This window comes from Phodopus roborovskii, unplaced genomic scaffold, assembly GCF_943737965.1.
Source record: "Phodopus roborovskii unplaced genomic scaffold, PHOROB, whole genome shotgun sequence".
Taxonomy (NCBI): domain Eukaryota; kingdom Metazoa; phylum Chordata; class Mammalia; order Rodentia; family Cricetidae; genus Phodopus; species Phodopus roborovskii.
Genome location: NW_026126547.1, coordinates 15,739,095 through 15,753,937, shown reverse-complemented (window position 1 = coordinate 15,753,937; position 14,843 = coordinate 15,739,095). Strand labels below are relative to the sequence as shown.

The following is a 14,843-nucleotide window of genomic DNA, read 5'->3' as shown; positions in this document are numbered from 1 at the left end:
GGGCCGCAGGAACTGGCTGCAGATCCTCCCCGAGTAGCGTGCTTCCGGGCGGCCCGGGGGTCGGAACCCTAGTGGGGAAACCGAGCCAGGGGCGGGCGGAGCCTTCGGGGAGCGGGGCGGGGCTGAGCAGGGGAGGAGCCGGGCGGAAGGCGGTGGAGGTGTGGCACACTGGGGGCGTAACGGGGTCCGGGGCGGGGCAGCCAGGGGGCGGAGTCGGTGTGGGGCGGAGCGGGCGGCGGGGACCGGGCCGCGGGCAGCGGGGGCGGGGCAGCGCGGACGGAGCGGCCCGGGGCGGGGACTTCTGGCACTTTCTGGGACCGGCGAGCGTGTGGCTCGCAGACCTTCAGGCCGGAAATCCGCGCGTACCCGCATCCCCTGCCCTCTCCGTCTGCGCCGCTCGCGCCGCCATGGCCAAGTGGGGCCAGGGGGACCCGCGCTGGATCGTGGAGGAGCGGGAGGACGGGACCAACGTGAACAACTGGCACTGGTGCGGCGGGCGGCGGCTGGGCCCCGGGCGCGGGCGGGCAGGCTCCTGGGAGGGCCGCGCGGCGCCGCAGCACGCCTGCCCTTGCCGGGAGACGGTTCCTAACTGCCTCGGCCCTCCGGCTTCAGCCTCCTCCTGAAAGTTGGGCCAAGCCCCGCGAGGGACTTCTTCCTCATCCCCGACATCTGTGCCTCGGTAGCCCCTCACCAGGCCCTCCTCGGGCTTGAGCTGCGTAGTGCGCGTGCGTGTGCCTAGGGATGCATCCGTGTGCAGTTGTTAGGGCAGGGACTTGGATCTCACTTTCTTTGCTTTGTCTCAGTTTGCACTAGCGACCTGCCCCTTTTGTCTGGAATAGCGAGAGATGTCTGCCTCTCAGGCGGACATTGGGGAAAGCTGAACCAATTCCAAGGTGCCCGGTCCGCACCATTAGATGACTTGGCTGTCCTGAAAGAATGGTGTCCCGTGTTCTAGGCTGGGTTCGGTGGCTAGTACACTGGCTTTTGACAGCCGCTCTCTGTTCCTTCAGGTGGGAGCTTTAAGGAAAGTAAATAAAATAAACCAAATATGGAAAAGCTCAATAATTGATGTTGTGGTTAAGGTTATTTAATGACTACCACCTTTACAGATGGCCGGCCTCACACCACACGAATGTGGGTGAGATTGCTGTATTCTCCTTCCCGGGCCATTGTTTTTAAGATTGCCTATTATTATATGATTAATAATAGTGTCTTAAGAAACTGAGCAGCAGGCTTAGGAAATACTTAGTAGAAACCTAGTGGGAGAAGGTTCATTTGCAAGTTGGAGGCTGAGTGAGTAACAGGACTCACCTGGTGTAGGCCTGATGGCATGAGGCTGGGCAGACGGAGTCCAGCTGGGTCGCTGACCGTGTCTTTCTGTTCTCTGGCAGGACAGAGCGGGATGCCACCGTTTGGTCCAAGGGGAAACTCCGAGAACTCCTGGTTGGCATTGCTATGGAAAATGAGGCTGGCCGATGTGAGATCAGCGAGTTGAAGCAGGTGGAAGGTGAGGCCTCTTGTAACAGCCGCAAAGGGAAGCTGATTTTCTTCTACGAGTGGAATATCAAGCTGGCCTGGAAAGGTAACTGGGCCCTGGTAAGAGGCAGGGTGGGCAGTTTTCCCATTTAGTTAGCAGTAGTAGTTGTTGATGTTCTTGGAGATGCATTTGGAGTTGCCAGGTCCTGACACTGCACTTCTCCCAGCAACCTAATTGGTTGAAGGGCAGCTCTCTCGCCTGAACCCAGTTTTAGCAGCAGCTGTGACTAGGGCTTCATGGAGCTGTTGCCAGCTGCACCCTTCCTCCGAAGACGCCTGGCTCTCTCAAAACATTTTTATTATTTAAAAAGTTAAAATTATTTGCATGTGTGCACACAGACTTGTGTGTCACAGCACATATGTAGAAGGCAAACAATTTGGAAGAGTCTTGTTTTTCTACCATGCTGTCTCCAAAGATTGAATTCAAGTTAGCAGGATTGGTAGCAAGTGCTTTTACACACTGTGCTCCTTGCTAGCCCACCCTTGGGACTGTAAAAAAAATTGTATGTATGTATGTATGTATGTATGTATGTATGTATGTATGTACATAAAGTGTGTGGGAGCCTGTGTGCATGTGGGTAAATGAGGTCCAAGGACACATTTGTGGAGTTGGCTCTATTTTTCATCTTTGTCTAGGTTTCAGGGATGGAATCCAAGTCATGAGGCTCCAGCAGCAAAGCTCCTTTATGCACTGAGCCGTCTTGCCAGCCTTCCTCTGGGGTCTTTAGTCTAAGTTTCACTCTGTGGACTTGCCTCTGACAATTCATATAGCTGGAATCCCATCTTATGTAAAGCTCCCTGACTCTGTTTTCATTTCAGGGTTTCATTCCATGTTGTACCATGTTTCAGTATTTTATGCTTTTTAAAAATCCATTGTGCGGATAGACCACAGTTTTGTTTACCAATTGGAGACATTTCTGTTAGTGGTTCTCGTCTTTGCCTAGTTCTCCTATGGCACTTAACTTTTGACTCAATATTTGTTGGAATGACCAATAACCAGGGTAGGGAAAGGACAAAAAGAGAGACCTGGTCATGGAAGACTGCATTGTGTTAAACATTTGGGTCTCTCTCTGCTCTTGAATTGACTCCTTTCTGGGTAGTTTGTGTTAGCGAGAAGCTTAGTCTCTGATGTCATTGTACAGGAGTCAAGGAGGTGTTCAAGCATCAAATCATTCCCAGAAAATTCTCTCCAGGTTAAAGCTAGCCTGAACTACATAGATGTACTTCATAAAAGCCAAGAGCTTGGGATGTAGCTTGCAATGGAATGTTTACCTAATGTGCAGAAAGCTCTAAGTTATATCTTAAGGGACTTGCATACATGTGCATGCTCGCTCACTTGCACACACACACACACACACACACACACACTCAAGCACTCTGACCCCTGACTATGAAGAGCCCCCTCCAATTGGGAGTTGCCCTCACTTGCTTTCTTTGGCCACTACTGGCTGAGTTGTAGCCCGACTCTGGAGAACCTCATGCATGGCCTGTATCTCTTCATTTCCTTTGGCCCAAACAACCACTTTTTTTTTTTTTTTTTTTTTTTTGCATGACAAAAACATAGATTCCCTATACCCAGGAGGGGAAAGAAACATCTATTGCTGCCATGAAAACAGTCTTTCGGGCAGAATAAGAATCTTGAAGGTCCCCCTGAAGTGGCCATCATAGAGCTGAATCTGACAATTGATGTTCCTGTTGTCTATGTGTGGGATAAAACCTTGAGGCCCATCATCTCTGGGCAGTTCCTTGGGGATGGTTTTGGAGGGGGAGACCAAAATGGGCATAAAGTCATGGAACCTGTGGCTGCTCAGGGCAAGGGCAAGAATTAACGGCAAGTAGACAGGCCAGGGTCCTCGTTTCCTTGGCACCTCCTTTGCAAGTCAACGCTGACCACATTTATGGGAATGTCAAGTTGAAGAGGTAGAAGGGGATCTGGAACTGACCTTTGCACTTTGGCATTTCTGTCTCCTGTATCCACTCCCATTAGGGAGTCTAGTCAGAGTAGCACTTCTGGAGACTGGGCTCTCTGTCCAAGCCAAAGGAGGGCTCCTCTGATATTAGGAGGTTTTGCCAGTGTTTGTTTGTTAACAGTTTGAGGAGGATGGACAGAGTCTGTGTGTTCTGCGAGTTGGTCTGTCTGCCCTCTTTTGCAGTCAGGTCCATGTCTTAGGGCTTTGTCCTCTCAGTAATTGCTGAGTGTGGTTTGAAAAATAAACAAATATTCCAGACTCCAGAAGGTATGAATTCTGGATTAAGTTAGTGCTAAACTTACTAACAAGAACAAAAACTCCCATGTATAGTCTGGGCCTCAGAAAGTCACTCACTCACTCCTGATGCACATGTGGCAGAAAGTGAGGGCAGCTTGTTGTGAGTGATGGAGTCCTTTCTCACCTTGTTTTGTGGAAATGAATTGTCTTTAGATCATGCTTGAGCATTTCTGTGTGGCTGTTTATATGAATATTGTTGCAGTTATGTAGCTCTGCCTGTGAGCCTGGTGCTCAAAATGAGTAAAATTATATTAAGGACTCGCCGCAATCCCAAACTAGTATAATAGGAGTGATGTGCAATCAAAACAAGAGGAAATGTCCAAGTCTAACCAGAAGTTGGCTGCAAGGGCTTTTGCCCCACTGTGTCCTTAAGGACATGGAGGCCTTGGTCTGGGAAGAAATCCAACTTTCACCAAGTCCACACAGACTTTGCCAAGCCACAGCTTTTGAAGCTTTCCATGGTCAGAGCTCACTTTCTCTTTCTGTCCTCCTGTCTCTTTCTGTCCACCTGTTCTTCTCTGCCCACTTGTCCCTCTGGTATCTTCTTTCCCTCAAAATAGCCCCTTTTGCTTGACCTGGCAAAAGGCATTGGAAGACAAGAGAAATGGTCGACAGTGACAGTGTACCATGTTGTTTACCACATTGGCTGATCACCCATTCTGTCTTGGTTGTTCTCTGATGTGGCCATAACCTTGTAAGGGGCAAAGAACTTTTCAATAAAACCAGTTATTAATTGTGCCCATTTTGCTCGTTTTAGGTACAATTAAAGAATCGGGTGCAAAACACAAGGGATTAATTGAAATACCCAGCCTTTCTGAAGAAAATGAAGTTGATGACACTGAGGTATCTGCTGGAGTTCTTTTAGTCAAGCTTCTGTTGTAGGTGTTGGGCTCTGCTGTAGCAATTGTGAATTGTGGAGGTTGTCTGCCACTACACTTTGGGTATGTTTGAGGTGGAGCACAGAAGCTTCAGACTCCCAGGACCCGCTGTGCTACCTTGGCAGGTGCCTGACTGCAGCAACCTGGCTTCTCATGTGTGTAGTTAATTTATCCTTCCGGGATGAATTGAGGGTAAATATGACAAGGCATATGTTTGGAAGTGCTCAGGCCACTTGTATGGTTTGCTCAATGTGACTGTTTCCCTTAGTAGGGACAGTTCTCAGCCTGTAGCCCATTGGGTTTGTCTCATTGCTTTAAAAAAATTTTTTTTTTTTAAATGAACTAGCTACTTTTCACTGGCTGGCTTTCTTGTCCCCCTAAGAGGAGCCAGCTTATTCCTATGCCCACTTTGACGTAGGGCAAGACCATTTTATAAGCAGCTGTAATTTCCAAAGTTAGACACTGACAAATGCTATGTGAGAGCATGTCTCAGGTCTTATAAAGTAGGCCTGCTCAGGTATTCCTCAGGACTTTCTTGCTGTCCTCAGGTGCTGTAGTTTCACCACATAGAGCTCATCAGCAGTGATCTTCTAAAAATTTGTCCTGCAGTAGCATGTGGCTGAGCAAATGCCAGATTCAGGTGCAGCCCAGCCCAGAATCATTGCGACCACTTGCATCCATCTCCTTTGAGTTATTCTCCTCTTGCAGTTTTTCCTCTCCCTTAACTGATTTTCCTCACTGCCAAGAATATGGATGGGAACTTGATTTGATTTCCTGGATGGTGGCTTTGGGTTTATAGACCAGCACTGTTAGTATAAATGCAATTTAAATTTATCTAGTTAGCCACATTAAAAACCAGATAATTTTTTTAATTCAGTAGAGAGTAAGTATGTTTTAACATGTAATTAACAATTGATGAGGTACTTTTTTCTTTCAGTATTACGTATTTGTAATCTGGTGTATTAGTTCTTATAGTTCAGACTGGGCACTTGTGAAATGCTCAGCCACAGATGAACTGCCATAACAGACCTTCTCTAGATAAAGCTATGAACAATTTAATTCCTGTACTTAGACAATTTTAAAGCGAGCTAAATGGTTCATCTTCTATTCAGCCCATTCACAATGTGGCTGCCAGTAACTGTCCTCAAAAATTCTTAGCTCTCCTGTGACTGTGAAGTAGCCTATGTTTCTTGAACCACTTCTGTCATCCAGCTCAGTTATCAATAGGAACCAATGTTGGAAGAATACATCCAACCAGTTTATTCTTAGGTTTTTATTTTTCTGATTTATAGGTGAACGTGAGTAAAAAGAAAGGAGATGGGGATATACTGAAGGACCTTATGAAAACTACAGGCACCGCCAAGGTCAGGGAGGCCCTTGGAGAGTACCTGAAGGCACTTAAGACGGGTAAAAGAAGGCATCCCTTGTGAACCACAGGGCCCATTGCTGTTTACCCAAGTTACGTTCTGCATGAGGGCTGGATTCCCAAGGCAGGCTCCTGAAACACCTTTAGACTGTAGAATAAGTTGTCTGGGTGTTGAAAGCTAGTTGTGGGTAAGACTGTAATAACTGCCACTTGTTTTCTGAGCTAGGCATAGTGGCACACTTAAGTTTCAACACGGGAAAACTGAGGTAAGAGGATTGTTGGAGGTTTGAGGCTAGTCTGGGCTACATAGTGAGATCCTATTCAAAAAGAAAAAAAAAAAAAACATGCCCCCACCCCCCCAGTGGAATAGTTGTTGTGTAATTACTTGTTTAATATCTGTCTTCCCTGCTAGACTATATGCTCCATGAGGGCATGGAAGGTGCCTCTCTTGTTCACTGCTGTATCTCCAGCATCTAGCACAATGCCTGGCACATAGTAGGTGCTTAATAAATCTTTGCTGAGTGAATGAATGTATGAATGAAAGTGACCACAGGTATCTAGAACACCTAGATGACCCCTATACTGTATAGAAGTGAGGCTATTGTCATTTTCTCAAATTAAGAGTTGACAGCCTGGCAGAGTGGCCAGGAGGGCTTTCTCTGCAACTCGTCCCTGAAGTGTGCTCATTTGAGTGTCCAGGGGTTCACACGTATGAGTTTGGGGTCACCACTCTTCCCACAAGACCTCCCAGGCACGAAGAGTGAGTGAGAAAAAGCTTTTTGAGGGTAGTGAATTAGAGAAGTGAGGACCATAAGCTATTACTAATCATGTACAACCTAGTCTTTTAGAAAAGAACTTGTGAAAAATTAGCATTTTAGAGGAATGTGGGAAAGAGAAGCATTGGAACAAAGAATAAAGAGCCTTTGCTTTTAAAAAGCATATGTAAAAATAGGGAGTTATTTTCAAGGCCTTGAAATGTTCTTTTGAAAAAATACTAGTTTAGATAAAGAAATAATGCTAATAAAATTATCCTATTTTCTTATAGAATTTACAACAGGAATGATTTTACCAACGAAAGCTGTAGCAACCCAGAAGCTGACTGTTGAGAGGGAAGTGAGCGGGAGCACTTTGCAGGTATGAGTCAGGACATCTCTAATCAGCTTCCTGACCACCTTGATGACACTGGGTTGTAGATGAGGAAAGGGGATTGACTACACATTTCTCCTTGAGATGCTGATGCTATTTGGTGGAAATGACAAAATGCAACATTTTTTTTTTGAGTGTGAGCTGAGTTCTTGTTAGATGCTGGGCATGTTCCCTACCACAGAACTCACCTCTAGCCTGAGGTTCAATACCATCATAGCTAGCAAAAGCAAGTGACATCGAGGCTCACATAAAGTGATGGAAGAATGCTCTGTCTTGAATTTGGGATTGCAGTCTAGATGTTGTTATTTTTTAGAATTAGGGAACTGGAAGGTTTTTGTGGAATTGAACCCTTAAAGTCTGCTCATCTTTCATCCTGTTGTCAAGTTCAGGGTCCCTGTGTGCAGGTCTAACTAAAATCAGAGGTGTTTGGCTAGAGCCTGGGAATGGAGTGGAGATGAAGTGCTAATAGGACAAGCTGTTTTTAGAGGAAAAGCCACCACTGCTAGAACAAAGAACTTTATTGCTGCTGTTATATGAGTGGACGCAGCAGTGTGCAACTTGTAGGATTGACCTTTGGATCCTGCCGTTTTCTTCTGGTGGGCTTACCATTCTCTTTTTCACCTTGAGGTGCAGGCTTCTCCAGTGGCACTGGGTGTAAGGATTCCCACTGTAGCTTTGCACTTGACGGAGCTGTTTGACACAACAGTAGAACAACTGTACAGTATCTTCACCGTGAAAGATGTAAGTAATGCACTAAGCCACTCTACCAAAGGAGGTTTGAAGCTACATTGCAAAGAACAGAGTGTTTTTTTGAATGAAGGGCTTCAGGGACACTGGTGATGAGAAGCAGGGAAACTGGAAAGGACAATGATGGGCGCTTGTGGTGGGCTGTATCAGCAGTTGGGAGTATGTTTCCCTCTATAAAGAAGAAAGCTTTATGTCCAACAAAATGAAAACAAACCACACTATGAGTGACACACTAACCTGGCTTGTAAGACTGGTATACTCCTCACCATGTGCACAGGGTGACAGCATGTGTAGGCATAATGTATTTGTTTTGTTTGGCTAGTTGGTGCAAAAATTTTCCAAATCTCCTGCTGTATTAGAAGCTGAAAAGGGAGGGAAATTCCAGATGTTTGATGGGAACATCACTGGAGAATATGTGGAACTGGTAAGTAACTCCAAGCATTACACTGCAGGGGTGACGGCAGTGATGTTGCTCCTTTTACTAGTGTTGTTTCTAACTTGTTTTAAAGGCTTTGATGAGTTCAGTTTCAGGTTCTTTTAGAAAAGAAAAATGTCATGTCTATAAAATGTCTATAAAATGATAAGAACTAAGCCTTACGTTGATAGAGTAATTCTTCAAAAAGCAGCTTAACATTCCCTACGCTGCCTCCTATCGTTTAGGAGACTTCGCGCTCTGCTGCTCCCAGCACTCTGTGTCATTAGGGTCCAAGTTGCCAGACATCAGCGCCTTTCCAATTTGTAGTTACCAGCTATTACCATAGATTTGTCCTTGGAGAGCATTAGCATGTAAACTAGTAGACAGGATTGTGTGTTTACTAGACAGGATTGTGTGTTTACTGGTTCTAGTATTGAGAGGAATTTAACTTGAAAAAGGGTAGTTTTATGAAAGTTTCAATAGATGTTTTCAGTGAAATATTTCCTTTGTTTTCAGTTAAGAAATAGGAAGATCATCATGAAATGGAGATGCAGGAACTGGCCAGAAGGTATGTTATATGCAGTTTATATATGGAAGCCCAGCAGACTAAAGCTGGTATAGACAGTGTCTTCTTCCTGATGTCATAATAAGGCTCCTGGTTTTTTCCCCCAGAACACTATGCAACAGTTGCATTGAATTTTGTGCCTGCTCCAGGGCAAACGGAATTACAATTGGACTGTAAAGGAGTTCCTGTCTGTAAAGAAGAGAATACAAAATTCTGTTGGCAGAAGCAGCACTTTGAAGAAATAAAAGGTCTACTTCAGCTCACCACCCAGAATGCTTGAATTAGTTAGGTTTTTATAAGGACATCCTTTTGTAAGCAGAAACCTGTCCTATTTACTTGCCTCTTCTTTCTTCCTCAAAAAGTCCCCCCCCCACAAGGTCCCTAATTTTTCTTCCTCAAAAAGTCCCCCCCCACAAGGTCCCTAATTTATTTTATACTGGATGAAATTCATGAAATGACAATTTAAAAGCATTGCTCGAAGCCTTCTAGACACTGCACTGAGTAAAATCAGGTTCCTCTCACCTTCCATGGGTGTTCCTCTCTGGAAAACAGGTGAAGTCCAGTTCCCCAAGCTAAGGCTGGTCACAACATGCTACTTCATTGCTACAGTTGATTGAAGCTGAAGACAAATAAATGGCATGTTACACTATTATTTTACTCCAGTTTTCAAAGTGTAGTTCTTAGGAGTGTTGTGGTGAGAGCTAGTTGGCTGCATTGCCTCACTTCTCTGGCTCTCCTTGGTAGCTTCCAGTCAGACTCTTTAGTATGGAGGAATGACGCATCCACATGGTAAGTTACTTTTTTAGACTGCTGGGGACTTGTCAAAACAGCAGAACGGCCACGTCCTTTCTCCCTTCAGTCTGCTTACTGTTGTCGTCCAAGGAAACTGAAACAACTTACGTAACAAAGGAGAATCATCACAGTCAGTTTAATTAAGTACACAGAACAGTCAGTCATTTCAATAAAAATAAAACAGTTATTTTTACATCAAGTGTGCTTTATTTCCTCCACAGGTATTCTGTTAAATAAAGCACCATTTATATACTGCCAGGCCACAGCTAAAGAGGATTCTTTACAGAATCAAATTTCTTGTGGTTGTTCCGTATACAAGTAAACTTAATTTTGATAATAAGAACCACAGCGATCAGAGGCAATCTGCCTCTCTTATTTTAAGGTACAAAACTGGCACAGAGGACACCATATTATACACAGTAAAAATGCTGTAAGTTTAAATTACATTGTACAGGGTCAGAGCCCTGAATCTCCCAGAAAGCCATATTAAATGAAAGCCACTACAGTGAACTCTTAATTACATAAAACATCCATTATCTGATTGCCCTTTAGAAAGTATACAGAAGATGCAAATTTTTTTCATCTGGAGTTCTGCCTGACCAAGAATTAAGCCTATAAATCTATCTTGCCATTCAAGCAGAGAGCACTGGACAAACTGAAGCACAAAACAAATCAGCAAAATTTAGACAAACGGCATGGGGGAGGGGCACTTGGAAGTAGACATGCCACATCTAATGTCAAGAAGCAGCTTGATTTCCTTTGCCAGATATCCTTGTGACCACGTGGATTGTTGATTCAATGGTCCTACACAGGGTATCTAAAATGTCGGGTTGCTGCATGTGACTAAAGAGGCCTCTTGAATGGCCACAGCTGAGTGATAAAGCAGCCTCGGGGTCCTGGGCGGACAAAGCTTGACCGTCACAGCTTCTCAAATCAGCTAAGTCGGACAGAACTGCGGAGATGGACGTAGAAGGGAATTGGGATTCGTCTTCAGCTAGTGTAGCATCCTTTGGACAGTGAAGGTCTTTAAACTCTTCACAGTCATCAAACTTGCCACTGGTGGACTGTTCTGCATGCTGTGACCGGATCTGTGACCCATCTTCTGAAAATGAAGATGGGCCTTCCACCCGATACTCTTTGACAGAGGCATTTTCAGGGGAAGGAAGGTCTTGCTCGGTGCCCGGATCAATGATGGATGAGTCTCTTGTCTCATTGTCTGAGGTGCTAGTGGGTGTCAGGACTTCCCTGGCTTCTGTTTTTAGGTCACCAGTGCAGCTGTCTACAGCGTGCTCCTCGTCACTGCTCACTCGACGCCTTTTAACAGGAGTGGCCCCTTCGTCATCTGTGCGGGGGAAAGACAAAGACAGAACCTTCAAGAGAATAATAAAGTCCTACTGGGGGCAATTGTGAGGGAAGCCAGCTTTGCAATACCAGGCAAGAGCAACCACTGACCCATACCCCCAGCTTGTCTTCATCACCCAAGTCCCAGCCCCAGCCCCAGACTTAGTCAACAAAGCTAACCTTTAGTTTTCCTTTCTTTGGCTTCTTGCTCTTGGAGTGAGTTTCTCTGCTGAAGACAAGTTCTACACTTGTTTAAAAGCTCTTGCAGAGTTGGTATCAGAGCTGGGTTTAATTGTTTGGGAGTGTGTACTGACAGGAGCAAAGCAAGTGCCCTCAGGTCCTACAAAAACCCAGATAGGAAGAGTTCAAATCCTGAAGGCACCATTAGACAAAACTGCATAGTGAAATGAAGATGTTTATTTCCTAGGAATTTACTCTGTCTGTCTGGCCATGTGAAATAAAGCTAAAACCAGCATTAGGACATTACAGTGTTTCATCACTTGAATCAGTTACACCATTGTCTTGTACCTCTGTCAAGCAGGCCAGAGTAAAGACTCTTAAAACAGAAACCAAATAATAACAGCTTAGGCTTAAACAGTGATTTCAGATAATAGTGTAACTTTAAATAAATTTTATTTCATACAAGCCAGTTTCTCAAGCTTAGTTCTGGTGTTCTGAAAATAAAAAAGACACTTTGCATAGCTTGTTAAGCATCTTCACAGTTAGAGGGCTGCTGCTGAATGACAGTCTATGTTTCCAGAATGTTCCATTCTATGGCTATCATAGAATCTACATAAACCAACATACTTTCTAGTCTTAGCTGCCTTTTAAATCATGTGTGACTGATCTGGTTACTTGGGAACCATAGATAATTCAGTTATCACAAATTTCAATATACATACAGAGATAAAGGGACTTATTCTGACTTAAATAGTCAGACCTCTGTAGCCCTGGCTGGCTTGGAACTCGTGTTCCAAAGCTAGTCTTCCAATTTGCCAGTGACCTTCCTGCCACTGCTTCTCAAAGTGCTGTGATTATAGGTGTGTGCCAGTATCTTAATTCTTAAAGGTCTTTTTGCCCTTAACATACTGAACACCATTTTGTCATATGTTCTCAATAATGTAAAGTGTGCGCTTCCAGTGAACACCTAATTGACATAGTTTTTCTTATCCTTTAAACAGAAAAGTCCTGATAATAGTTAAATAGAGGCCAAACACAATAATTGATTTTAAGGTGCGCTTTGAGCTTCTTGGCACAGTTCTTACCCCATTTAAAGAAGCACTTGCTTTTGAAATTTCAACTCGGTTGGTGAAATCAGATTGCAGGTTTTGATATTGGTTTATCAAGTTTGTGATAAGGGTGCTGATCAAACTGGCACAGTTTGCTTCTGAAAATACTTGACTTTGAACCTGTAAAAGAATACATGTCCATGCACGCATGCATATGCAAAGTAAGTCTTAACATTCAAGACCAACTTAAGAAGCATACATTAAATAGATATTACAGAAGAACTACATACATACCTTTAGAAGGAAATGTGTCATGAATGTATAGACAATATTGTTATTTAGAAAGGTTCTTTCATCCATCAAGATACATTTAATATATTCTGCAAAAACAGGGTCTTCACACAGAAGCTTGATGCAGTTTTTTGACATAGAGGACTAAAGTGGGGAAAAGAAATACTATAGTTAGCAGATAGGGACTTGGAGAATGCTCAGTGATAGGAGGGAGACAGTGGCAAAGTGTCTGTAGTAATAGTTCAGAAACCTTTGTTCAGAATAAGTAATACTACAGAAAAGGAACATTCTTGATGGAACACATGATGCTATATACAGTCTTAATAGTCTGGGGCAGGAAATAACCGTAATGGTACAGCATGGTGAACATGTGAAGATGCAATGAGAAGGAAATCAAGTAGTTTATATTTGGGGGTGGGGGGGCCTTCAGGATATGTCCAAGGACTGAGGCAAACTTTAGGTCAATCTGGCTTTGGTCTTCACAAATCCTTCAGCATCTTATCAAGCAATACTTAGGCACTGATGTGCTGGCTTTCAAGATTTGGATTATTTGTTTGTGGAAGGGTCCTGTATATGTAGCCCAGGCTGGCTTTGAATTTGTGGCTATGCCCCTGCTCCAGCATATGCTGGGGTTGCAGTACAGGCATGCATTACTACACGTGGCTGAAAGTGACTCAAAGTGGGTGAGGTAGCCTTTCCTGTTCTATTTGGTTTTAGCTAAAACTGTCCTGTTCTCGGTGAGACTGATAGTAGAAAACATAGGTAGAGTAGAAGGCCAAGCCAGTGTGGAGAGAGCTGGGAGGCTATGAGCTTGCTTCCTCTAGTGTCTTTGGATTTCGGACTTTCCCATAAACTGCTGCTACTGAGCCATGGATAGGAAATCCAACATAAACAGCTTATTTGGAATTTCCCTGTACAGAGCTTGAGTTGGAATAAAATTCCAGCAAGCAGTACTTCCCTTAATTCTACAACATTCCCAGTTTCTAGCTAATTAGTTTTTAGCCTGTTGTTCTAAACTTTCCTGGGTATTTGGTTGGATGAAACAGACACCAATCATGTAGAAACCACTTGTTTTACCTGAGTCTGGCATAGCTCAGTCCAAAGTTTGGGGAACAATGCAAGGTGAAGTGGCAAGCCTTCATAGGCAACCAGGACACCTAATGTTTGGGGGGAAAAAAAAATCAGAATAGGTTATGAGTTATACTGCTTAGTTACTGAATTGCAGGTACAATACTGTTAGCTATCTCTGGTTTCAAATGCATCTTTTCTATATTCTTAGAAACATACACAAGAGAACTTGTTGCAATGTTTTGCAACAGTGCAGAAATTGATAATGTGGAATTGTGAATTTATTTATATATCCTATACCTCATTCCCAGAAGGATCTAAAACAACAACTTTAGCCAGCTCTTTAATTTTGAGTATTGGACTTTCCCAGGCTACATTTCAGGAAGGTGGGAGAGAAGGTGAGGAGGACTACACTCTTAAAGCACCCTTCCCCTTGTTTTCTGTGTGTGCACTGAAGTTAGACCCTGCTGAGCCTACCCCTCCCTGTCTTCTCGCTCAACCTCAGGGTCTTGTGGGTAGGTCAGATTTGGGACTGTCAATGCTGTTACCACTCCTCTGTGTGCTTGTGTGTGCGAATTTTCCTGGGGTTTGAAAGCAGGTGCGCAGACAGATAAGCTCACTTTACCATGTTCTGAAATCTCTAATTTTAACATCTTCTAGATGTCAAGTCCATTTTCATATGTTCCTCCTTCCCTCTGCCCTCTCTGCCTTTCTTACAGAAGCTGCACTGTCAGCTTCCTCCATAAATGTCCTACTTCTACATCTCTCTACCTTCAGGAAAAATAAGACCACAGAGGAGAAACAGAATATAAGCTATTTTCCAGTAAAACAAAAAGTATGGGCTGCGCTGGGAGTTGAGCAAACAGTAAGTATAAGCCTTGTGGCTATCTGACACCCACTATAGCTAGTCAAGGCTGTGAAGGCAATGCCAAAGTTGGTAGGGACAGCAGCAAATGACCAAGGATGGCTGGTACAAGTAAAATTTAACAAATATTAAAATTTGAATCAACTTTCATGTGTCATAAAACACTATATTCTAATTTTCTTAGTTTATAGATATGAAATTAACTCTTAGTAGGTAGCTGCTGGCTTTTTAGGAACTACTAGTAGGTGGGTTACAGTTTGCCAGCTCTTGGCTTTGAGATCTTTTAAACAGCAATCACATACTTTGGGATCTCTTTCAGAATTAAGCCTACCAGTCC

General features: G+C 44.0%; 2 protein-coding genes across 7 annotated transcripts in view; one reads left to right on the top strand and one right to left on the bottom strand.

The window, feature by feature from the left end:
* The first annotated feature begins 311 nt into the window (after window positions 1-311).
* Window positions 312-9,577, top strand: LOC127233851 (activator of 90 kDa heat shock protein ATPase homolog 2). 2 transcript variants are annotated; one of them, XM_051200499.1, is made up of 9 exons: window positions 312-487; window positions 1,392-1,582; window positions 4,561-4,646; window positions 5,974-6,088; window positions 7,093-7,181; window positions 7,827-7,934; window positions 8,263-8,364; window positions 8,872-8,923; window positions 9,028-9,577. In XM_051200499.1, the coding sequence occupies exons 1-9, from the start codon at window positions 408-410 to the stop codon at window positions 9,198-9,200; spliced, it is 996 nt and encodes a 331-aa protein (XP_051056456.1). In that variant the 5' UTR covers window positions 312-407; the 3' UTR covers window positions 9,201-9,577. The 2 variants fall into 2 exon arrangements, with proteins under 2 accessions (XP_051056456.1, XP_051056457.1); XM_051200500.1 differs by having other exon boundaries at window positions 332-487; window positions 1,397-1,582.
* Window positions 9,578-9,821: 244 nt separating this feature from the next.
* Usp34 (ubiquitin specific peptidase 34) overlaps window positions 9,822-14,843 on the bottom strand; it is a 186,190-nt gene continuing 181,168 nt past the window's right edge. For all 5 annotated transcript variants that reach the window (XM_051200494.1, XM_051200497.1, XM_051200495.1 and 2 more), the window contains 5 exons: window positions 13,651-13,730; window positions 12,577-12,717; window positions 12,319-12,462; window positions 11,234-11,393; window positions 9,822-11,054 (listed from right to left, as the gene is read on the bottom strand). In XM_051200494.1, the coding sequence (XP_051056451.1) occupies window positions 10,450-11,054; window positions 11,234-11,393; window positions 12,319-12,462; window positions 12,577-12,717; window positions 13,651-13,730 (1,130 nt within the window). In that variant the 3' untranslated portion in view covers window positions 9,822-10,449. The remainder of the gene's footprint in view (window positions 11,055-11,233; window positions 11,394-12,318; window positions 12,463-12,576; window positions 12,718-13,650; window positions 13,731-14,843) is intronic.

Coding starts and splice junctions, on each gene's coding strand:
- LOC127233851 (XM_051200499.1), top strand. CDS start 408: ATGGCCAAGTGGGGCCAGGGGGACCCGCGCTGGATCGTGGAGGAGCGG. Junction 7,935..8,262: donor GTATCTTCACCGTGAAAGAT/GTAAGTAATGCA, acceptor TTGTTTGGCTAG/TTGGTGCAAAAATTTTCCAA. Junction 8,365..8,871: donor CTGGAGAATATGTGGAACTG/GTAAGTAACTCC, acceptor CTTTGTTTTCAG/TTAAGAAATAGGAAGATCAT.